Source organism: Anopheles ziemanni, chromosome X, assembly GCF_943734765.1.
Source record: "Anopheles ziemanni chromosome X, idAnoZiCoDA_A2_x.2, whole genome shotgun sequence".
Taxonomy (NCBI): domain Eukaryota; kingdom Metazoa; phylum Arthropoda; class Insecta; order Diptera; family Culicidae; genus Anopheles; species Anopheles ziemanni.
In genome coordinates this window covers 16,594,870-16,620,141 of record NC_080707.1, presented here as the reverse complement: position 1 = coordinate 16,620,141, position 25,272 = coordinate 16,594,870, and the positions used below count along the sequence as shown (strand labels likewise).

The 25,272-nt window shown below is 44.5% G+C and overlaps 1 protein-coding gene across 1 annotated transcript; it reads left to right on the top strand.

The window, feature by feature from the left end:
* Window positions 1–4,441: 4,441 nt before the first annotated feature.
* LOC131291193 (protein amalgam) lies at window positions 4,442–24,972 on the top strand. The gene is made up of 11 exons (XM_058320385.1): window positions 4,442–4,480; window positions 4,591–5,134; window positions 5,714–5,770; window positions 5,850–5,926; window positions 8,141–8,326; window positions 8,398–8,590; window positions 8,681–8,809; window positions 13,771–13,890; window positions 18,765–18,935; window positions 22,848–22,918; window positions 24,757–24,972. The coding sequence occupies exons 1-11, from the start codon at window positions 4,442–4,444 to the stop codon at window positions 24,970–24,972; spliced, it is 1,803 nt and encodes a 600-aa protein (XP_058176368.1).
* Window positions 24,973–25,272: the final 300 nt, after the last annotated feature.

Genomic DNA, 25,272 nt, shown 5'->3' with positions numbered 1-25,272 from the left:
GTCACACAATGAAAAGGTCAAACTAATTCCTATTGTAAAACCAAACAAAACTCATAATGGATTACAGACCAATAAGACTACTAAGAACAGGAAGCCAAGTTGTAACTTAAAAATTAACGCATCGAAAATTACATGTAGTGAAAAAGTTGCTTATTTGGGAGTGAAATCAGATAAAAGACTGACGTTTAGAGCCCATATTGAGCAGACATATATAAGAGGAGGAAAAGAAATAAGAGCTCCACATTTTCTTCATGAACAGAAACTCAAAGCTGAGCATAAAAAATCAATTATTATTGTATAAACCCATAATTAGACCAATCTTACTTTACGTATACATAAACAACTGCAAATTTTACAGAACAAGTCTGAATACTGAACCTTCCCCCTTGGCATAACACCGCAGCCACTCATAGAATAACAAAGTTATCAAGCATCGCGGAATACATAAGAATTACAGATGAAAAATACCGTATAAAATGTTCGCTGAAAATCGCTGAACTATACAGTACGGATGTGTGAGATTTTGGTTTTTGTGTTGGTTGATATATTTGTTTTATTACTTTCTTTTTCAGATCGCATTTTTTTTCCTTTTATTATCTATTGTCCTTTCCTATTTAAATACAAACGAAAAGTACCAGGGTTTTAAAGTTTTTTTTCGCCGGAAGGCTATATTTCCGCCATTCAAAATTGAATGTCACATTACAAGCAACTCCTGAAATATTTTGTTAATGTTCCAACAGCGAGATAACCAATATCAATCTTATTTTAGTTATTGTAAGCGAAGCATGTGAATTCAACTTCAAAATGCGATGATGAACCGATAAAAGAATAAATTTATTAGTTTACGTCAGTTCGTTACAGCAAGCATTTGTAATCAAGCAAATAACTCAGCGCTAACACATATTCTTCTATAATTTGCAGTTACGTAATACTCTATCCAACTTCAAAAACTGCTCTTTCACAGCCTTAGCTTTGTTAGTTTTCGAATAAATTTGATTAAGAAAATTAAGATTTATATTGGAATTATAAATTCAAGCTTAAAAAGAAACTCAATATAGGGAAAAGTTATTCCATTTCAATATTATTTACATTAATTCTTCCAAAGAGAACAATCTGCCGTTTGTTAAATCTATTCAATTTTTCAAACCGATTTCATCGAATCAAAACACCTTTAACAATAACGAAACAGCAATCGTTGGAAGACTTTCATTTAACAAACAATCCAGCAAACGACCGTCCTCGAACGATCCCAAAGGATCTATACAACGTGCAAGACAGACCGGACTTCACTACACCACTTCACACACACAAAAAAAAACACGAGGAAAATCCGCACCGGTTTTCCCTTAATTCAGTAGATCGGTTTATTTTCGCGTCACCTGGCTTTTGGTCGCCAAATTGCTTCCAGCCCGCAGAAAGCAACCCCTCGAGGGTGACGTTTTCGTATCTGTCGGTTTGTGGATGCATATGAAAAAAATTTTGGAACGGGGATGTGACGATAAGAATGGACGAGAAAAAAAAGCCCCCCCAAAGACAATACGAAAAAGAAACCAACGAAAATGGGAGGAATATCGAGAGATGGGTCAACACACGACAAGTGCACCGTTAGGGAGTTTTTCCCCATTTTTGGGGAGTCGGGAAAAAAGTGGCTGAAGTGCTAGCAGCAGCGTGTGACGGTGAAACCGGATATGTGTTCGTGTGTGTGTGTGTGTGTATGTGTGTGTTTTTTTTGTGTACTGTCAGTGACACTATCGTTTTTGTTTGGTTTTACTGAACACTATCTCACACTTGTCGCCTTCCGGCTTCGGGGCGAATAGGAAATGGGAAAATTGAAAGCCAGGAAATGGGAATGGGGAAAATGGGTTGGCGGAAAACATGCCTCGATGGCTGATGCGGTGCCGTGCTAGGAATCCGTGACTGCAATGATGATAATTGATGACATAAAAACAGTGCATTCCCACTTTATTAAAACAACATAATTATGAGCATTATCGTTCGTTCGTTCGGTTTGGTTTTATTTTTTCCTGCCGGAAACCTTTGTGTCTCTCCGTGTGCGTGCGAGGCATGAGGGCAGGTTTGCCACAAACAACCGTACCGATAAAGGGCAAACCCCGAAAACTGGCCGGATGTTCGCCTGTTTTCTAGCCTTTAGTTTTTCACCGCGGCTCGAATTTGTTCGTTGCGCACGTGCTTCCATTAGCGTATGTGTGTTTGTATGTGTGTCGTTTTTTTTTTTTAAGTTTGCAGTTTTATTACAACCCACCCCCACTGCCTTTTCCAGTTTTGGTGATTTCGTGTTTGGGGTGCGGAAACGACAACTCATTTTCACGCCAAACACCGTTGGCCCGGCGTGCCAGGGTGGTAGGCAATTATCACCACCCACCTCCGAAACCACCCGACACCGATACGGGCTACAGTAAACTGTCAATAGCACACCACTCACACACACATACACACACAACAGCTTGGATGCCGCCGCATTCCAAAAAGGAGTAATTAATTGCCCAATCAAACCCGTCCAATGCACAAGAGCGGGAAAGTGGAAGAAAGGAAAGGGGAAGGTGATACGGGGTGGAAGAGGGCGAGGTGTAGAGGTTTACGTTCTTTTTCCTTCCCCTCACGGCTGTGGCCGAACGCAACAACACCAATTGTTACGTGCAATGCAGTTATAATTCGTCCGACAGCTGCATCGCCTCCATTTTGATACTTTGACCTTGATGCTGATATTTCGTGTTTTGTTTTATTTTTCCATTTCACTTTAGCATTTTGAGACACCTTCCAAAAATTCTTTGTAGACATCTTTAAAATGATTTCTATTACATCTTTTAGTTTCATTTTTATGTTTTAGTTGAATTTTTATGTTTATTCTGTTTTGATCTCAATATTAATATCTATGTTCTATGTTTCGATAGCGTTCCAAAACATTGTGAAACATCTTAAAAAGCTTAATGAGTGTCTTTAACACGTTGACTACCAAGCGTTTTTTGTACATATTTTAGTACAAGCTTTTTTTATTAAATTTGATTTTAATCAAATGCTTGGGCTTATTTTTAAACTAATAACAAATATACGATGCTTCCCTGAGCATACTTGTACTTGTACTGTTTTTGCTACATCCAACTACAACATCGGTGCAATACTATATGTATTTCGTGGCATGTTCCGAATTGTTAATTGTCACCCACTACGCGGTGTTAACACGTTGATTGCCAAGCGTTTTTGTTTTTTAGTACAGTATTTTGTTATAAAATTTGATCAGAAAACAAATTAAACCAAGCAAAGAAAAATCTTCCGAAAAGAAACATTTTTGTGGTGAATATACCGTACTGATATATGAATTGTTAAAGGCTAGTGAGGATTGCTATCGTCACCTGCGAAATAGGTGACGTGGTAGTCAACGTTTAAATAAAAATTAAATCTTAAATAAATGAATAAATAAAATCAAACAGTTTAGAACAAAAGGGGCTTAGAAGTAAAAAAGCAAAACATGAAGCCGAATGTTTAAAAGTCGCAACGGCTGAAGCAAACTTCTCAGAAGAAGTGACTGAGTTTTGGTAGTGTTGGAGGGAGGAGACGCATCAGCAAACAACAAAATCATGACAGTTTCAACTGTCGCAAAACTACCACCGTAATCATCGACGTCGTTCACGCCGACGACATCGTCGTTGTCGGGATCGTCCCCCGGATCGCTGTTCCCATGCCCCGCGGTCATCTGCCGGGATGGAACAACAGCTGGGCAAAAGCTTCACCCATCGGATCGGAAAAGAAGTTCCAACACAAAACAAAACGGGGAATGGAAAAACCCAACTCACACACACACACACATCACTGGCGCACCAAACTGGTGTCTCAAGAAAACGGAAAATAAAATTTTCCCGGACAACATGTTGCATATTACATTCCACTTTTTCGCTCGTTGACCCACCGCTGCCACCTTTTGCGATCCTCTCGCTCCTCCTCCTTCCAAAGTGCGGGGAGGTCGCTGTCAGTCCGAGCGGCAACCCGAAGCGCTCGGCCAATTTCCAACAGCTGTGCCCGGGGCTGGATGGGAAAATCGGGTTGCGCTCCGAATGGAGAAACTTTTTTGATAAATTTTCCTCCACCCATCACCCACTCACCCACTCACCCAGGGTCACGGAGTGCGGTACGATGACTTTTATTTATTTACACATTTCCTTTCCTTCGGGAGGGGAAAGGGGCGCGGGGAGTAGTGCACGATGTAAAAGGCAACTAGCGCCACCATCGCATCGATAGTTTGGTCGAGGCACCAGCGATCAACGATGTGAAGAAACAGAGACATATGCTGCCGCTTCCCACAAACGATATGGTTTTTTTTCTTTTGCACTCGTTCGCCCCTCGTCATCGTGCGTGAGTTGGCAAGTGTGCAGATAAGCAAGCACATAAGGCGTTAAGAAGTTCACACTGGAAAGTTTTTGCCGGGATGTGGGTCGGTTTGTCGAACCTGATGAAGACGGGCAAAGTGGGACGCCTTAATTCTTGTAATAATCTGTTATGTCTTATTGGTTTCTTCCTGCCCGTTGTTAGATACCACTCAGCTGAAGACTAACGCTCTAGGATGGTCTTCGATAGTACAGAAACTCTTCAGTCACCCGGCAGGACATCGTACGAGTAGTGACGCTGAATCAAACCCGGGAAACATACGTGCAGACGCGCAACTCCAAAGCTAACACAGAGGCAGACCTCACAGGTACGCTGGATTACGCAAGACGGCGGTGGGTGAAGCGGGAAGAGGATGCACACGTTGAGCCCGATGACTGCAAGATGACAACAGCCACTAGCGTCACCACCTCATCCAGCGCTGTTCCGCGCGATCATCCAGCTACTGCCTCAACACGAAGCAATCAAAACGACAGCGAGGCCGCGAGCCTAGGGCGGCTCACCGGTGGTGCACCGTGTCCCAACTTCCGCTCGCCATGCGCCACCACCACCACCAGCTCGACCGACCAAAGCCCGCAACGCACGGGGCGCGGCGAACCGGGGCGACGGACGCACACCCCGACCCGGCCCGGCTACACCTGTAGCCGTAGTAGTTTTAATTATAAATTTTACCGTTACCAATACCTTCGACCTGTAGCTATTCTGTACATAGCGCTAGCGATAATTCTAGCACACGGTAAGAACCGGGCGGCGGGATCCATGGTGCGAGACAGGCGCCCCAATCAATGTAGGTGCCCTTAGCCATTTCTTAGCCTTCTTTTCCGTAGGACCACGAACCACAACCACAAGACCACGAGAACAACCCACTGTGTGCATCCATAGGCCCAACACGTTCCCCGGCTTCAGCAGAAGCTAGGGACTCCTGTCGTCCTAGGCTCTCTTAGTCTTCCAAAATTCTTCCAAATTCCCGCTATAGGCCATTCTGAACTACCATCAAATCCCCACTGTCCACCTCAGACTTACGGGCAGGCATCAGCTCAGCCTCTATCCGCCATCTTAACGGTCACTCCTCTATCATATAGACTCCTCTTTCCGAGAATAGACTAGCTTAGGCGACTGAAGATCACATACTCACTGACGTACATACCAAACTAAAGGGGAGCGAAGATGTCTTGTACTAAACTGTTTCTTATTTTCTATCGATCATCTGGCACACTCTGCGTGTACTCGCTGTCAACTCCCAAAATGTCCGCCAACGCCACTGCCCGCTTAACCACCTCACAAAAACAAACCTCCCCACGAACCAAACCTGCAGTGTCAGCGTTTGAGCCAGACTTTGTGTACCCTCTGGAGAACGTAACCGTGGCGAAAGGTAAGCGCTATACAGTGCTCCAAATACTCCTTCCTTCCCCATTTTGAACGCCTTTCATCGCTTCCTCTCCTTACCGTAGGGCGCGACGCCACCTTCACCTGCGTGGTGAACAATCTCGGTGGTTATCGGGTGAGTGGGGAGGCAACTCCGGCCAGGGTATGTATCCAATTCCGGCGTGAAATATGGTATCGATTCTTCCCAGAATTTGTGGTTTTACTTTCGCTCACCGCTAATCGAGAAATAAAAACGCACCACCCAGTCCCAGACTACCTGACTACCCTTCCCCGGTTCGTTTTCAGCCCGCCCAAGACTTCATATATCGATTTGATGGGTGTATTGCCTTTTCCTTCCGATTCCGGAGTTATTCTGAACGGAACGAAAACCAAAAAACAAGGGCGTTGCTTAATGTATTTGGCGGAAACAAGCTCATACCGCAGAATTCGAACTCCAGCTGAAAAGAACCCAATCAGAACGTTCCATCCCTGTTCGCTCCCAGCAGTCCTAAGTCGAGCCCCTATCCATTCCATCACAAGTGCACTTCATATGATGCAAGTTGTTCGCGAGCGATTATCCGCACAGCAACCGTATATATCATACACCTCCCAGTGCACCGCATCTTAGTGGCGTAGCAGCGCACCACCACCAGCACCAGCACCACCACCACCACCAGACCAGTTTTGTTCTTCTCCCCCACTGCAATTGCACCGTAGTGTAACTACCAGTTATGCACCATCACCACCACCACTAAATACTAGTACCTCCTTGTCAAGATCTGTTGCTGCTTGGCGATGTTTACTGGATGGGTTCAGTCACAAATGGAACCAGCTCCTCACCAGTCCGTGAGGACCAATCGTGCCGCTTAGCAGCAGATCGGCCAACACCTACACAGCCCAAAACCTCGCCACTCCACACTTCCCAAAACGCAAACGTACGTTTCTTACAGCTGTCCGAACGAGTACCTGGTAGCCGTACCGGTACACTATCTTCGCACATCCTCGCCTTCAACCTTCCTCCAGCAATACCAGCACCCTCTTTCTGCATCTCTGCACCAGTATTTGCTAGCATTTGCACCGACACTACTCACTCGCACCTCCAACCTGCGCACTCCAAACGCGATGTAACAAAAACGCCTGCACCCACACAAAATAAGCCCCGCACCGGCCTCTCGTTAAAGTACTAGCACCAGCACCACGTAAACAGTGCGCACACGTAAAAGAAAGTTAAATCTATTTGTTCCACAAATCCGAAGGATAAATGCTATATTTCATGGTTCCGTAGCATGCAACGCCGCTGCCTCGCCCCGCTGGATCCAGCCAAACGGATACTCCGGGTGGCAGCGGCTCTAGTCAGTAGTAAAGCACTCACTGTAGAATTAGAACTTTGTTAACGCTTTCACTCCCACCGGCATGCGAGCATGCATCGATTCCTATTCCAATAATTTTTCGACAAGCATTAAGCACCTTGCGAGAAGGAACTTTCAGCTTTAAGTTCTTATAGTGCCATCAACTTTCCCCTTAACACTCTGGCGTCCCACTGATCGCACTGTGTTGTAGTGATGACAGCTCTATCGGTAATGTAAACAAACAAAAGTCTGTTTCGGTAGTAACGCGATTCTATTGTATAGCGTTTTGCGGCACTAGAGCGATGTAAATATCGTGAATCGGTCAGACGTCATAGTGTTAAAAGTCATTGACAGCTAAAACAATTCACACCAATCAAATAAGTAACAATTGCTTCCGAATATTTGTGACACTCAGGTTTTACAGGACAGGAAAACAGTACAGGAATGTACTAAACATACGATAATGGCTATAACCTAATTATACGTCAACTTTCCGCAAGGCTGTTTTAAGTTGCTTTATGATGTCAGTCCTTTTCGACATTTGTTTTAACTTCAAAGACTCAAACGTACCGAAGATCTCCTTTTACGACTGCACGCATGATATGTATAGTCATTAGAAACCCTTGCATGCTTAGTAAGATTGTTTACCTTTTGCACCAGTGGAGAACTCGATTCTCGTAGCTTCTAAGCATAGATGTCGTCAACCGTGAACTGTTGAACACTTCGATACTTTCTGTCACGTTTGAAAGTATGTAGAAGAACCCCATTCGCAGGTACAGGGATGGCGACATCTTGACAGGCGCAATGCACACTGTACGGTTGCGAATTGTTTTGCTTAGGTCCTGAACTTTTAACTTTAGTTTCCATTTCTGTTTGTCCAATGTCACCCAACGCGCTGTCCTGTGGAATGTCTCACGGGAACGTTGCGTGCGTGAATGTGTTATCATCCTGTGTTTCTGCGAAAGAAATGATCTAAAGTATCCGTTTTCAATTGTGTTGCTGCCGTCGGCACGCGGGAATGCATGCAGGTTGCCTGGATCAAGGCAGACGCGAAGGCAATACTGGCGATACACGAGCACGTCATCACCAACAACGGGCGGCTGTCGGTGACGCACAACGACTACAACACCTGGACGCTGGTCATCCGGAACGTGAAGATGGAGGACCGGGGCGTCTACATGTGTCAGGTCAACACGGACCCGATGAAGATGCAGGTAATTGTCGGAGCGACGTGAGGAAATCTGCGTGTTCTAAAGGAGACTGAACCTAAACCACCTCTCCGCAGACCGCCTTCCTCGAGGTGGTGATACCGCCGGATATCATCTACGAGGAGACGTCCGGCGACATGATGGTGCCGGAGGGTGGCTCCGCCAAGCTCATCTGCAAGGCCCGGGGCTACCCGAAGCCGAAGATTGTGTGGCGGCGCGAAGATGGACGCGAAATAATCGCCCGCAACGGCACTCATGGCAAGATGAAAGGTAAGCCGCCATACGGGAAGGTTCTCCCATCGTCGAATTCGAGTTTGTTTTTCGTTCAATCGTATAATGTTTACAATGGTTTCCATGCAGCAACGATAGTGGAAGGTGAGATGCTTTCCCTGACGAAGGTGACGCGCTCAGAGATGGGTGCCTACATGTGCATCGCCTCGAATGGCGTCCCGCCGTCGGTGAGCAAGCGGCTCAAGCTGCAAGTACACTGTAAGTTACAAGGCTAGCTGAAGGCGAAAGACAGCAAACCCATTAGCATATTCGAGCGACGTTTAGTTTTCCTATTTTGCAAGAGATAAACAGAACCTGTATATTTCAAATATTCTACTCCAATTTCTGAGAACTTCCTTTAAAATATAGTATAAATCCAAATGTTTGACAGTTTAACAAGTTCTTGATACAACACTCTATTGGACTAACAAAGATAGACAGAGGGTACAGTACAGTATTTAAGATACATTTGCTCAACGTTTCTGAATTGCCTAAAGCATGCATTGAACTGCCGGTGTGTGACGGTTAACTTTCCACCATGAGATGTCTACCTTTTTCTACTATCATTTCGGTTTCTATCCCTTTATCACTCTTTCTACTCTCCCTCTCTCTATCAAACAACTCTACTTTTTCCAAATGTTGGGTACGAACGGTCTGTCCGCTTTTAGGAGTTCCGTAGTTGCCACCGAAACTTGCAAGGTAATCAAAGGGTACCTTGCGCCTGTGGTCTGAGGCCAAAAAGGTTGGAAGATTCCGGTGGAGTCTACGGACGAGTCGAGTTTTCCGGTTTCGAATCACACATTCCGGTCTCGTCCGGGCTATCAGTTTCGTTCAGCGACCATTAAAATCTCCCGAGAACATCAGCGTTTCACCGGAGCACCTCGCTGGAGTGGGGTGGAACCGCACGGTGACGATGACGCGACGATGACGGCGTCAAGTGTTGAAAGTGTACCCTGCTCACCGTCCGGTGGAACGATGTCGACGAACGTGTACCCTGGCATGATACCGGATGCCAGAGACCACGAACACGCCGCCGGAGAAGCGGTGGATGCGCCCCATGGCGCATACTGATGTCGGTCTGTCACAGCACACACACACACAAACGGATAGTCGCACTGCAGTGTGGATGTCCCACTTCCTTGTCGTGGAGCATGGACAAAATTTCAATTTAATTCAATTCTTACATTTGATCCCCGACCTCTCGGTCCCTTTGGTGAGGTTAAAAGGTGGATGGGGGCATAGTCTACCGAACCATGCGAGTTCCAGCTCCACGCCGACGAATATCGACAGAGTGTATTTGCCCCTCATTTCCAAGGCCATTATGTCACCTTTGCCCCTTACTCAGTTACCCAAAACCCGAAAAGGGGGCCAAGCTAAGTTCCATCGCCGCTCCTAGGGACGGTAAGATCCTGCTGTTAGCAAGAGGAATTAAAGGATCCCCCAACCCCCGACCGATGCCTGATTGTTCCAAGCCGCACCGAGGATCCTGGCCCCGACAATTACCATACGAATGTTAGTCACTGTTATTAAAAATACCGTAACCTTTCACCACATCGGCGTGGGGGGGTTATGGTGGAAGGTGCGACAACTCACATCAGCGCTGCCGGCAGTGCACTCTCCGATTTCGAAACCTTCTACCAAGGAAGGGAGCGAGCTCTGGGGCACCATCTGCAGCCGTCGTTTTGCCTCGACTTCCGGACGGTAACCGTAGAGCTTTATGGTTCATTAAGGCAAACCCAAGCGCCACACCCGGGGGAGAGATATATCTGGCGAGGACCTAACGCAATCCCTTCTGTCCGAAAGGTCACACCCACTGCCATCGCCATCGGTACACTATGTCTCCTGTTTCCCGAGACTCGGCAAAGATCGATTGGTGTTTTGGGTTCGAAAAGCACCGAGAATAAACGCACTCGTAACAAAAACATCCAAGTGCTTCAAGCGGTAGTAAAATGAAGGGAAACAATTTAAACTCGGTGCACCCGGACCGCTACGAATTGTTGCAGCCATCGGCGTACGCTTATGGCCATAACCTTTACCATGCCGTAACCGTTACATATTTGCAGGTTTATTTCATACGCAACCGTTTCTTTCCGCCTTCTAGCGGAGGTGCAATCGGACACCAAGGACTTGCAAACTTTGCCTACATGAACTTATCACTTCCGAACTCTTTGCGTATGTGAATCCGAATCCGAATCAACTCGCGGCGCGCAGAAGGAGCTTGATTTGTAACTTATGGCTTGTTATCCGATTCATGTTTTACATTAGCAACATTAAATTGAACAAGTGAAGTGCAAACTGAATCAGAGCGCGTGAGTGAGTTAAATGTACGTAATGAGTGAACTCAACTCTCTGAGATCTATTTCGTCTCATTTGAGATTTTACTCGCTTCGCAAAATTTTGGCACAATCAGAATGAGTCCTTCCCTTCGCATTCCATCTAAATCTCTGGGCTTGAGCCAATTCAACCCCTGTGAGCCAAATCACACTCAGTGTGTTAAACCGTGCTGAGTGAATTTTGGTATAGACTCTCCATTCACCCACATGCTCTTTCCATTTCGCAACTTTTGAATCGAATTAGCTCACATGACACAAATCCACATCGCCTTGGCTTTATAGAAAGAAGCAAAGCCAAAGCAACCGGAAATCATCAATCCGGATTCAACCGGAGCAATCCGGACTCAATCCCAGTAATTTGTTTTCATCGAAACAATCCATATTTGACGGAGCATTCGGAATTTAATACAGTATTTACTCTGACTCGGAAATGGTCTTAAAGAGGTAAAATCGGAATACTTGTGCCATCACTACCTTTTACCCTTTTTTAATAAATTTAGGATCTCTTACTTTGTGCATTGATTCATCAAACGTTGACGCTCATCTGTCAAACAAAACGGACCCTTAGTACGTTTTTGTTATTTTATTTACGCTAGATGCGCATTAACATCACGACCATGAATAAGTGTTAAAACCATCATTTTGTGCACACCTTTTCTTTAACTCGTCTTTTGTTCACTGTTTTTTGCCAGCTTAAATACCACTCGAGCTGTCAACACTTTCACTCAAGCAGGAACAAGGGTCACGGTACCAACACACGGAAGCGAACCCACCCCGAACTAGCTCCTCTATAAAAGCCGATGCAGTCCCACCCCAGGAACCACTCCGAACCCTTACCCCCCGGGGGAGCGTTCTGAAAGCCGACTACTAGCAAAACCTAAATTAGCACGAAGCTTAGGAAGAAAAAGGGAAGGAGTGAAGGGATGAAAAGGAAGAGGGCGACGTTTAAGCTAATCGCTCAAAACATTCCCACACGCTCATCGGGTGTTGGAGGTGATTCTTGGGATGGTGAAACCTACCCCTAGATGTTCCTCACCCTCCCCGAACGTAGGTTCGGCTCGACCGGCCGGTGAAACTTTTCCCATGAAAAAGGGGGCCGGGAAAATGTCGGGCCGGTTCGCCTTAGGCAGGTGGCCTTTTCCCGTCCCAGTGGAAAGGGGGGGACGGGATGTGCCATGGAATATTGTTTGATAATTATTATTAATTTTAATATTCTCTCACCACCCGAGCCCGAGGAAGGAGGGTTGGAGAAGGGTTTAGGTCCTTCCGCCGTTGTAATGATATGGAAAGTGTCGCTGGTTAATCGGTCACGCCATCCGTGTCGGGTGGGAAACGCCCCCTTTGCCAGGAAATGGGGTTGGGAAAAGGCTGATTTGTAAACCCCCTCGGGGGCCCCCGTTCGGGGAACGAGAAGAGGAAAGCGGAAAAGGTTAGCAGCACGCCAATAAAACAACCCTAAACAGGTGTAAATTAAGCCCGTTCCCGCACACCGTGTTTATGATTTGCTGCCATTAGCAGAGGTTTGCTGCCGGGAAAAATCGACAATCACGCTCGGAAAAGCTTGCGGTCCTGGCGACATCAATAAAGGTTAGCGGAAAACAAAATATGATAAACGACAACAACACAAGGAAGTGAAGGAAGAACAGATTGTAAAGATAATGTCTAGCCCTACAAGGATCTTTTTATACATATTTTGAATAAAGTTTCGTATTGTTGTTTTAAATAAATGGCACTGCTTACCACAATTAAAATTTAAATCAATCAAACAGTTATGAAAACAAGTTGTTTAACATGTTTTATACATTTAAAACTTATATAAAGGGAGAAACAACATAAATAAACTTTATTCTGGATTACTATTGCGGTTCACTCTAGAACAAAATTACCCATGGCTAAAAAAACATAAAAAGCGTAAATTAAAAGGGTTAATAAAAATAAAAATATTCAATTAATGTTGAGAGAGTTGACGAGTGACTTTGATTCCATAAGACAGTTACACTAGGAAATTTCAATAATGAAAATGCGTTTCCAAATTCCGATCATTTCGTTTGTTGTAATGTATCGTTTCCTTCAAAACATGCTTACGAAACAACAGGACAACAAATGATTTGAGAGTAACGTATGGAGAATCAAATTAGTTGGTGCATATTATCCCCGAATAAAAATGCTGTAGTGCTTCTTAAAAGAGAATAAAAAGAGTTTACAAAAGTTTAGGAAGAAAACTACTCTCCATTTTTAAAGCTCGTTTTAAAGGTAACATTTTGACATGAAGCAGAGAAATCCCAACAGAATGTAAGAAACAAGTTAAGAAATACTGTGCAAACTAGTAAAAGTAAAAATTCCGCTCAAAACTCGTTAGATATTATACAATACGACACGTACCGTAAAACTAGAAATAAAAAGAAAAACTCGTTAAATTTTATCCTTATATTTCATTATTCCCCACTTTCCCCTGCAAACACTAGGTAACTTTGTAAGCAACTTATAACTAAACTAACAAACGAGCACAAAGAAGTAGGAAAGAAGTTTGCGCTCGCAAAGGAAGAATGCAAAAGTTAGAAACCGCAATCATCCAAGGGATTTGCAATAGAAGTAGCGCCACTTGGTTGGGTTTGATTTGCGGAAGCTGCATGATGCTTGGCAAATGTGGAAAACTTTGTAGCGTGTTCGCTTCTCTGTTTTGCAACAATAAACGTTCCTGTTTATCTCGCGCGAACCTGGAACGGTGTTGGAAACTTCGTAGTCGCTCCGCAAATTGGGTTGAAGGATCAAGCGAGTCTTTCACCAGCTAATCGTTTCCTTTTCCCCCCTCTTCTCCACCATGGCTCGTCGCGCACCCAATCGCAGTTCATCCACTGATCCAGGTGCCAAATCAGCTCGTCGGCGCTCCGCTCGGTACGGACGTGACGCTCATCTGCAACGTCGAAGCCTCGCCGAAGGCCATCAACTACTGGCAGCGTGAAAATGGTAAGCCAATCCCCCCCACCTGCACCACCCGGGGTAAGTGTTCCCACCTCCCCATTGCTCACCCAATGATCCATAACCGTCCGGGGGCCCGGTGCGTAATTAATCTTCACTAATGCCGAAGCCACCGGCGACAACCCCAGTCCCCTCCATCCACCGTTCGGAAAATTAAGCACCGTCCACCGTCGTGCTGCCCGGCATGTCGCACCGGTAGTGAATCGTGAAGCATTTGGTGAAAGAAAATCGAAGTAAAAAATTCGCATCAACCAGTGGGATGAAAATGCAAAAACACACATACACATCAACAACGACGAGTGTAAAAAACCTTTGCTGCTACTGTGGTGCATAAAACGTCGGGCCGATGGTGAATACTGTGCTGCACTATTTTCGGGCTTTTTTTTCACCTTCGAGATATCGGGAAAATGTGTCGCGGAAAACGTGGATGCTGTGAGTTACGTTTTTTACCCTCCAGATACTTTTCCTTTGCGTGAAAAGCGAGGGGTAAGGAGGGAGTGCTGTTGCGTTCAGCGCAATGGGTGGCGTTTAATTTATTGAAAATTAATTTTCCACGTTTCCGCGTCGAACACCCACCGGTCGGAAAATCGGGAGCATCGCCTTTTTGTGGCAAACTTGTTGATTACTTAGGACGGAAAGCCATCCGCACTCAAGATGGAGGCTGAGCTCGTGCGCTACTGGAAAAGGAGAGCACCGCATTCATGATTCGTAGACTCGAGTCATTCCAGTCCTCCTGTCAACTGGACGAATTGGCCAGGGTTTCTCAACGTTACAGAAAAAATAACATGTTGTTCTCGAATTGGCCAAACTCCAAAGAGCATAGAAGTATGGGTGATTAGTAAAGTTTGTGTAAAACAATGTTATCGCAAACATATCATGAACGTTTTTAGCACAATGTTTTAGTACTCTCGTTTTTTATTAAATTTGCATACATAATGTACAAAACCAACGGTATTCTAAGGCTAAGCAAATACTTAGCTCCCCAAAGAATTAGTTTTTAATATTACTATAATCTTTATGTTGCAATTTCATTTGCTTATAGGATAACAAGTTTTTAGAAGTAAAAAAAGAAATAAGTTAAGAAATGTAAAAGTTGAAATAAACAAATGAATGCACAAAAAGAAAAGTGGTAAAATTGAACACTCTGTTTCATTCGAGTATGATTAGTTAGTTTAGTTCTAAAAACGGTTTGCCCTATAAATAAAAGAAAATGTAAAGTAAAAACTATAGTCACATTAAAAACGAATTCTTTGCGAAGTCTTCGAAAACCGTCGGTTTAGTGAATGTTATAAAGCAATTTTGTCAAAAACGATTGTACTAAAAAGTGTGCCAAATGTGCTTGGCAGTCACCGTGTTGAAACATCAACAGAAATTAAAAAGAAGACACTCGTTTGTAAGAAAAATTGTAAGAACAAAAAAGAAGAACATGTTTTCTACTTGTTTAGACGAAAGTATTTCTAAAAAATGAGTGGCACAAACTGTCATTGACGCTGCAAGTTGACGACCACTGACGCGTCGATCCAACGTCCAGTTGGAAGCTACACTCGCTGACCCCGGCCTGTGGCCAACAACCGTTGGCTTCCCCCTATTTGACACGCCGACTTTTCCCGGTTTTCCCGAGCATCGCAATGCAACGCGCAGATGGAAAAACAGGATGCGCCACGTTGCATTTTCCGGCACTTTTTTTGACGGGGTGGGCACCGGCCCCGGGTTTCCTCCTCGGCTGATGGTCATTTAAAACGCAATTTTGACCATCGGGAACCATCCCCCCACCCCATCCCGCCCTCAAACGCCTTCAGAGAAAGCTGGCGGAATTTTGCACGCGTCGCGCACAGCGACATTGTGTTGCGATTGCATATAAACGGTCCCGTTTATCCTCCCTCCCCTCCCTTCTTCCCACAGCTAGTTTCCCTCACGAACTTTCAATACAGAAGAAGAAAAAAAAAATGGCGCACAAATTACAGCCGTTGGCGCTGGCGTTCGCTAGCGAATTTTCGCCGCTATATCAAATGGTTGCTCGTTTTACTTTTTTACGATCGTTTCCCAGCCTTTTTCCACTATGTGTGCGTGCGTGTGTGTGAGCGTGTGTGCGCAGAACTGGGCAGGATAATAGCGAACGTGATGATGGAGCGGCCCACTTTTCTCGCGCTTTTGCCGCAAAGTTTGGCACGGAAAATGGTACACGCACTCCACGCCACGACGCACTGCACCCACACACACACACACACACACACACGCACATGTTTATTGCTATTTTGAAAGCAGAGCGTCCCATCCTTCCTTCTAGTGAGTCTGTGTGTGTGTTGGTGTGTGTAGGTGGTCGGATGGTGCATGTATTTTGCATTATCTGTTCAAATTGTAATTATTTATTCAATGTTATGAATGTAAATAAGTTAAATTACTTGTTAATCATAAAATACACGCACGTGCCTGCGCCACACGATCCTTCCTGTCCTGTCCCCTCTCTATCTCTCTCCTACCCCCTGCCTTCCTCGTTAGCCAGATGATGCGTTGCTGCAACTCCAGCTGTTGGTTGCCAATCCGGCTTGGGGTAAGTTGTGGCCCGTGTTTACCAAACGGACCCTGGCCGCTGGAAGGGAGTGAATGGAGGGAGGGGGTGTTGTGTGCAAATTTGTTGCCAGGTTTTAATGCCAGCACGCCGCAGCGGCCCTTCCACCTCCCGAAATGTCCTCGAAACGTGGAAAACGTTCTACGCCAAGCGGTGATAAACGCGCACTTTGTGTCGGTTGTCGTACGACCCGCCAGATGCCGCTCGCGTTTGTGGCGGAAGTTCCCCCTTTCGTTACCACCCGGTGCCGACGGACGGTTGTGCCCTGCTGGGTGGGATGATTATTTATTTTGTTTGATGAAATAAATATTCCACCTTCCAGCCGGCGCACGGTGGGCCTTCCATTCCTTCCCCATTTTACAACCACTTTCCACCATCCCCCCCCCCCCCCCTTCCTTTCATCCCTCTTTGTGTGTGGTGAATAGTGCCAGCAAAACCGCACGACCATTTACCAGCCACACGCGCGCTTCGTGCTTTTCCCATGCATGCTTGAGATTCAAGTATCTGGCGGCGCGATTATGCGTCGAGCCTCATTATGTGTACATGTTCCCTCTCCTCCTCCACCCACTCCCAGGGAGGGGAGCACACAACGCACGTCCACAGAAATCCGGCAAATACAGTGGTTTGTCCATCCGCAAAATCCCCCTTCCGTCCCGAGCGAAACCCGGCGCACGGAAGGCACGCGCCCTCAAAACATATTTACCCAAAATCTTCTACCCCCTTCAGACCTTGCGACAGGCTGCATATGAGGTGGAACAGCGCGCCTGCAAAGCCTTCGCCCGCCATTGGCCTTCCGTTTGCCAATTTTCTGGCTGCACATTTGATTTGCGACTGTCGGCGATGAAGTGTTTATCGTCGCCGATCGCTACGAGACGCAACGCACCAGCTGCACAATGGGCGCCGGCCGGGATGAACGAGCCAGTGGGATCATCAGCCGATTCGATTGGTCAAACAGCACCGGAGAGCCTAAAGCTTACATCAACGAGCCAATAGAATAACCGTTTTAAAATACTTGACAATATTATACCGATTGTTTTGGTTCTTTTAAACAAGGTTATTCTGATATCGTTCGTTTTTTCCCACTCTTTTTGAGTATGTTGGTTTCCTTTTCCATGAGATTTCGACAGTTCGCATCGTATATGATACAGTCAATTTAGTCACCGTCACAGTCAGCACTTGTAAACGATATTTCCATGGCAACGTGAATTATTTCATGAGCGCACCTTGCCTTAATGCCTAAAAAAGCGCTTCAAAATCATGTCTGATTGTCATAAGAATCAGTAGATTTGATATTGTTTTGCGTTAGTTTTGTCAAAAGTCTACACATCCCAATAAATAGTAACACATCCCAATAAGTTTTACTCTTTTCTAAAGATTTTAAGCTCATTTGAGGTAAAATACGCAATGTAAGCTGTTATCTTGCTTCAGAAAGCATGAAGCAAAAATGTTTAAGGAACTTTTAGTCCAGTGCAACTAAGATGACTATCGCTCATTTCCTATCAAGAAACAACAATGTCTATCATTTATTTTTTGGGTTTAGAAATGTTTCTCGTTTTTAGCTAGCAAGCTGTCAATTCGGAAAATGGCAATCGGATCCCTTCGGCAAGTGATTAGCAAAAGAGAAAGATAAACCAGAGGAACGTTTATTCAAAGGCATTCATTACTATATTGAAGATGGCGCGTTCGGTGAAAATATTGCCTTTTGAACCTGACAACGAATATAAGCAGCGAAGAGTTTGTTTTGCTCCCGAAGCATTCCTAAAGGATTGATTTTATTCTTTATCGTCAAGAGGGCGTTTTTAACAGTTTCTATGTTTGAATTTTAAATGCAGATTGCTTAATTAAGGTCACAACACACTTTAGCATGAACAAATTAAGTACATAACATACAGTTTAGCAAAACAACCAGGAAAAATTCAGGGTAAAACTGAAATTTTAAGCCATTTATTTAACGTGAATGTTAAAAATGAAGGTATTTTATTTTCGACCACGATCTTCTTCTCGAGAAGCCCAGTGTGCAGTGTAGCGCACCGTGCAAAAGGCGCAACATATTTGAACCGCATCCGGTCGCAGCTAAAGTGAACGTAACGCACTACAGCTTCCCCATACTCCTCCCCAACTTCCCACCATCCTCTCTAGCTATTGGCAGCCCCTAATCAATGGCGAAATGGTCCCGCAATGGATAACTTCGCCGAAGTCAGCGGGTGTCAGTGGAACGCCATCATAACTAATCATCTGGTTTTCGTTTGCCCTCCCACTTTCACCCCCTCTCACGTTCTCTTTCTCACAACAGGTGAAATGATCATCTCGAACGAGCGGTATTTGATGAACGAAAACGAAAGCTCCATGTACGCGGTCCAAATGACGCTGGTCATCCGGAAGCTGCACAAGGCGGACATGGGCGGCTACAAGTGCATCTCGAAGAACAGCATCGGCGACGCGGAGGGCACGATACGGCTGTACGGTAAGAGTTTATTTCTGAGAATCTACTCTAATCGGGTGTCGAGCAGCAGTCTTTAACTCGTTGACTGGCATGACTATCATTTTTGATAGCCAGCTGTCATTTGTTCTAAAAAGTTTTTGCCCTAGAAATAAATGATAATGCAACATAAAAATTCTTGTAATATTTAATATCAATTCTTTGGGAATCTAAGTTTTTGCTCAGCCTTCAAAAATCGTTGGTTTAATAAATGTTTTAAGCAAATTTAATTAAAAAATATTGTACTAAAAAAGTGTGCTAAAAACGCTTGGCAGTCAACGTGTTAACACGTTGACTGCCATGGCTATCATTTTTGATAGCCAGCTGTCATTAGTTCTAAAAAGTTTTTGTCCCACTAATAAATGAAAATGTAACTTAAAAATTATAGGAATATTTAATATCAATTCTTTGTGAAGCTAAGGTTTTGTTTAGCCATCAAAAACTTTCGGTTTATTGAATGTTATAAACAAATTTTATTAAAAAAGATGGTACTAAAAAAGTGTGCTAAAAACGCTTGGCAGTCAACGTGTTAAAGCGATTTCAACAGTGGTCTGTGAGTATTATGTACCCAATATTTTCCTCCTCCTTCGATTAATTGGCAATCGTCGTAAAAAAAGGGTCACAATCCATACAGCTTCCCTAAGAAGCGTCAACAAGAGATTGAAACCAGCCGAAAATCCTGGGTGTAAAATCCGAATCCTCCTTCAAAACCTCCTGCCGGAGCTGAAGGAAGCGATCCGACACCGAGAGCCGGATGGTAATAATAATGACGATCGGATGACGATACGCCGGTGCGATGATGGCCTGTTCCAACCCGTCGGAAAGGTCGTAAAGCGTGGGAGCGAAGGCAAGGCTAGAAAACTGGTCCCTTGGCGAAAGCGAGTGGAAGAGCGAAGAAACCGAAAGCCATACCCAAAACCCCGTGCAGCGAAAGTGCAGACGGCTTCTGCTTCGTGCGACCCGGTCTGTGTCCACATGTGGTACGATGAAAAATGGAAAACGTACCGTTTATTATCCAGGGGAATTTCAGAAATGATTCGCCGAAGTTTGCGACTAGCATACGTGTTTGTGTGAGTGTGTGAGGGAAAAAACCGGAGTAGTCGAACCACGGTAGGGATCGTTCATCCCTTAACAAATCACAAAATGTAAACCCTATCGCTTGGGATGTGTTTGCGGCAAGTGGAACGAGGAGGAGGGGTTCCTCGGCTCCACACAAAGTGCATAAATAAAAAAAAAACACACACTGAGGGAGGAGGGGGAGAATAAAAACCACACAACAGCGCTGTGTCTGCGAGCGAACTCCCACAAGCCATCCCGAGACAGCGCGCTGGCACTGCTTTTGTGGCGGAAAATCGAGGAATAAATAAAAACCAATCCCTTTTCCACCGTCCCTTACGAGGATCTCTTACGAGTGGCGAACAAAAACAAAAAAAAAGAAACGCTTTTCCTCCTTCCACGCGTTAACCCACGGGGGAGGAATTTGTGCTAACAATACGTTCGCCACTTTACGGTACGGTGCGAACGAACAAAAAAACCCCAAACCTCATAGGTGAAAAGGGACAAAGGCAGAGAGAAGGAGAGAGAGAGAGAAACAGAGAGTAGTAGTACCATCATGAAAACCGAGTAAAAGAATCTTAGTTCTACTCTTGCCTGACGGAGGTCTAACCCTTGAAGGAGAACACAAGTATTTTTTCTGGAACCAAACATTGTAGATTAGTAAAAACTATATTCAAGATTTATCAAAAGTTTTATAAGAAAATATAAACAAACGATGAAAACTTACTAACACATCAAGATTTTATAACCGCAATAGTTCACTCTAACACGATTACAAATGGGTGAATAAACAAATTTCCTTTTTAAAAAATTGTAAAAAAAAGTGTGCTTGGTAGTCAACGTGTTTTGAGTCAACATGTCGACTGTCATGCTGTTTTTTTACAGTTGTGTATGCATGAAAGTTGTAACACGTTGACTTTCTCACGTTGACCAAGCGTTTTTAGCACACTTTTTTAGTACAATCAATTTTAATAAATTTGTTTATGTTTATGTTTATGTTTAGGGATCGTCAAAATTATTGTATCCTATTACTGCATCAGTCCACTACTGTCACCCACAAAATCATCAAGTCATCGTGTAAAAACTAACTTGGGCTATTGACAGATATTCATCGTGCATTTTGTTTTTACATATTTCGAAATCTGCACAACGCAACAGCACGCATGCAGATAAAGACAAACGTGTCTGCCTAAGCGACAAAAATGGATGCGTTATGTCAAAACAAATTGCCTCGGAACGAAAATTGATTCCGTTTCTTCAATCAGTATTGAGTTGAAGACGAAAATTATTGCCGTTTGCTGATAAAAGATGTTGAAGGATTTGCACGTACTTCCTCACATTGAAATTCATTTCTTCCAGTCTTTTAGTACATATGTTAAAATAGTCTTTCAGTTCTTTTCATGTAAATTTAAATCTTTTTGTTAAATGTTCTTCAAGATCAATTGGTTGTGCGCTCTTCATTATCCAAGTGTTGTTAACATGTTTGCAATGTGAAGTTTACTTTTTTTATTTTCATTTTACTGAAAACATCGAATGAAAAACGGGTTTGAAAGATCGTAACATGTTGTACTGCTGCTCGTAAGTCCTCCAATACGTAAATCTAAACCAACTCGAAGGGTTAAGGGTTAACATCCGATTGCGACAATCGCCACGCTTAAGACCGACCGATCCGGTTCGAAGAGAACCAAACGACGAACGACAACAAAAAAAAAAACCACTCACGGCAAAGCGCTCGCCTGCCAGCACAACATTTCCATCATCACCATCATCATCATCACCGTCATCATCCTTGGGACACCCGAGAAGGACAGTAGGAAATGGTTGAGCTTATGGTAAACGCTTAAAATATTAAAAATCACCCTGCTTTCATCGCGATAATGCATACGAGAGCGCGCGGGGTGATGTGCACGTCGTGAACGTGCGTTTATTTCCCCTTTCCTCCATTAACCCCCTCCGCCTCCTCACTATTGTTACCTTAAGCCTATTGTTTAGCGCTGAAGGGAGTCGTCTTTGGGCGCGCGCTCCACACTTGTTGAGGTGAGTTTTCCACAATGGCACACAATGGTGGCCGGAAACGGAGCAAACAGGAGAATGTGTTTTTGAAATGAACGAAAAAAAAAACATACCATCAAAATGGTGGCAAACCGTCATGGAAACATAATCACATAGATTTCGCCTTTTTTTACTTCCACTTGCACTTCGCCATCGTCTCTTGCGAAATGGAAGGTTGAGCCCGTAACACGGCGTGGATCGTCGAGTAGGATCAACCGTCGGCACAGGATCACGCTTTTTCTCCTTTTCCACCACCATGCGATCAATGACCGTGCGTTTGTGTGTACGTTTCTGTGTGCTTGCTAGTCCGAAAACAATCCTGGACTAATTCTTCCACGAATTGCCGCCCCGGAAAGCTTTCGGAGTGGAAGGATTACGGGCATTCCACGTAGTCGGTATTCGTTTTGTCGACTTTCAAAACAGCAAAGAATGTTTTGAACTGAAACCGAACATATTTGGCGGACTTATGCATACCAACATGCACGCACGACCTCAACAACTGTCGCGTCGAGGGTAAAACAATTCGCACAACCACCATGGCGACAGGGCCGGTCTGACCAACGCTCTCCGAGGATGCTCCATAATCCGTTGAATAAAGATAAATTAAACATAACCTCAATTCCTTGAACATCGAGGGATCCCAAATAATGGGAATCAGTTTTGTTTGTATATGACTTGTAGCCATTTTGAGGTTATTTACGAAAGCCCGATGAGGAAATTCACATAACACTAAAAGTAACAATGTAAAAAATCTTTAGAGTAACTTCAACTTGTTGATTTTTTTTACAGAAATGGAACTCCAGAAGAAAACCAAATCGGCCCATCGCCTCAACAGCGTAGAGGATACCTCTAACAATGACGTAAGTAGGCTTCAGATTAGAGCGGTGTCTTGTGAATCGTTCGTCGCGAGTGATTCATGTGAATCAGATATGGAAGATGTAACCAATCTTTCAAGATTGAAGAATCTTCTGCCAGACAAGTGTCTTCCAAGGTTCATGTACCATCAAGCATTTGTGAATCTCAATCGATTTAAGAGAAACCAACGATACTTTTATGATTCAAGATTGATTCATCTCATCGTTTGAAGTACATTTATTAACGTAACACATTGACAAACACTGGAATTACGAGCTACACAACAAACAATGCAACAAATGTAAGCTCTGAGTGTACTGAGAATATTTGAGGTATATGAATCTTCGATTATTCATGATTCGCGAAGAGATCAACGACTCTTTTTAAAGATTTGAACCAGATTGAACAATCATCAGGATGATGATTCTAATCGTCGAGCTACTATTTTCCACTTTAAACCGCGAATTTGTTGGTAGTCCTCATGGATATTTGAATCTTTAACAGACATTCTGTTAAAATGAGTAAATCTTTGAATGATTGAGTAAAAGAGTTGCAAATCACCATTGACGGTTAAATCTCAAGCAGATAATCAAGGACTCTAAGCCCAAGTAGAGATTCAAATCCCATTAGTTAGCCAAAGAGTTACTAATTGCCACCGAGATTTGAATCCGTAAGAAGAGATCGAATCCTAAACAGGGTTCAGAATCCTGACCAGATTACTCCTATGGGATCCATATCCCTGTTTGAGATTCAACTCTCTGATTGGTATTCAAATCCCTGGTTGGGAGAAGCATCGTTGTACGGATTCAAATATTTGTGGCTACTAGTAACTCATTTACTAACTCTTGCGATTCGGGTTTCGATCCTTGTAAAGGATTCAGGATTCTACTCACTCTCAGATTCATACTCGTTACGCACATCACTAGTGTATTATTGATGATTCATGAATCGTTACGTATCTCAAAAATTCATGAATCTTTCATTAAATCATTTAGATAACCAATTCCTGTTCTTGTTTCACACAACTCTACTTCGATTTCGTCTACCAATAAGATCCTCATGGTAGTCATCAAAGATCATTGCCCATCAATAGTTTAGTTCATTTGTTTACCAAGCAGCAAAAAAGTAGAAACATTGGAGAGCATCGAAGGATCGTTTCGTTTACACTTGTGAGGATCGCAACGCCAATCTAAATATTTATTCCATCCCCCACCCTGCGTACACAACGCAGAGGAGTTGTTTGGAGCGGAGATACCGGGCAGGGTCGTGGCAAAAAGTCCTTCGAAACCAAGTTGTCGTGTGGAAGCGAACGGGTCGTGGCTTCCTTTGATTACTTTTCCGAACGCTTCTCGGAAGGGAAGCATAATGTTGCTTTATTTAGTTTTATTTAGACTCATTTTTCAGCGACCATGGGAGTCGTCTACATAGCTCCCCTAAACATCAACAACCACCAACCCCCGTCCTACACCCCTCCCGCTAGAGGGGGTAATTAGTCGATTGACTTCTTGCGACCCTTTCGCGAGACGGTGTAGGCCTTTCGAAGCGGGGGGTTGGGTAGTGTTGCACGGAAAAGTTTAATTAATACCACGCCTTACCCCCCATCCCCCCATATTAAGAGGCCCCCTTCCCGTTGGTTATCCTTTCGACGAGTGGCACGCCACGATCCCCATACTAATGAACCAGAAACGGAACGAAACAAAGCGAAACCAAGTGAAAAACCGAAGGAAAAACGCCTACGCCTACGTTTTTTTTTTTTGCAGATCGATCGAGGTTCGAGGCTATGCTCAAGTTTTCATGGTTTGTTCTAACTTTTTTTTTCACCCTCCAAAATAAAACCCGGTAGGAAATCAACTCGACGCCCAACATTGACCAGTCGGAGGAGAACAACAAGATCCACAAAAACGGCCGGCTGTACAAGGGCCTGCAGGCCGGCGAGCACGACCTAATTAGCTCGAGCAGCGGCGGCGTCGCCAGTAGCGTCCTGCGGACGGGGAACCTGCTCCTGGCGCTGCTCACCCTGGTCGCCGTCCCGGGTCTCCGATGGCGGGCGCGTTCCTAGCTCCGGGTCGCCATCGGCAGCACCAACCCGAGGAACAGCTGAAGTGGAACCGGTGGTCAACACCAGCACAGGAAAACACAGGACCTTTAGGCTACCTGAGCTTAACCCGCTAGGGAGGGGGGGCTTACCGATAGGAGGTGAAGAGTCCGAGCCCGAGGGTAGGAAAAAGTTTCCTCGATCGCTTCCCAACAACAACAAAAACCAAAGAACGACAGCCAGGTTGCTGTCATTCACTTACCGAAGCGGCTTAATTTCTAGGAATCGGGCAAAGAAAATTCACACTTTCCATTCGTCTTCGAA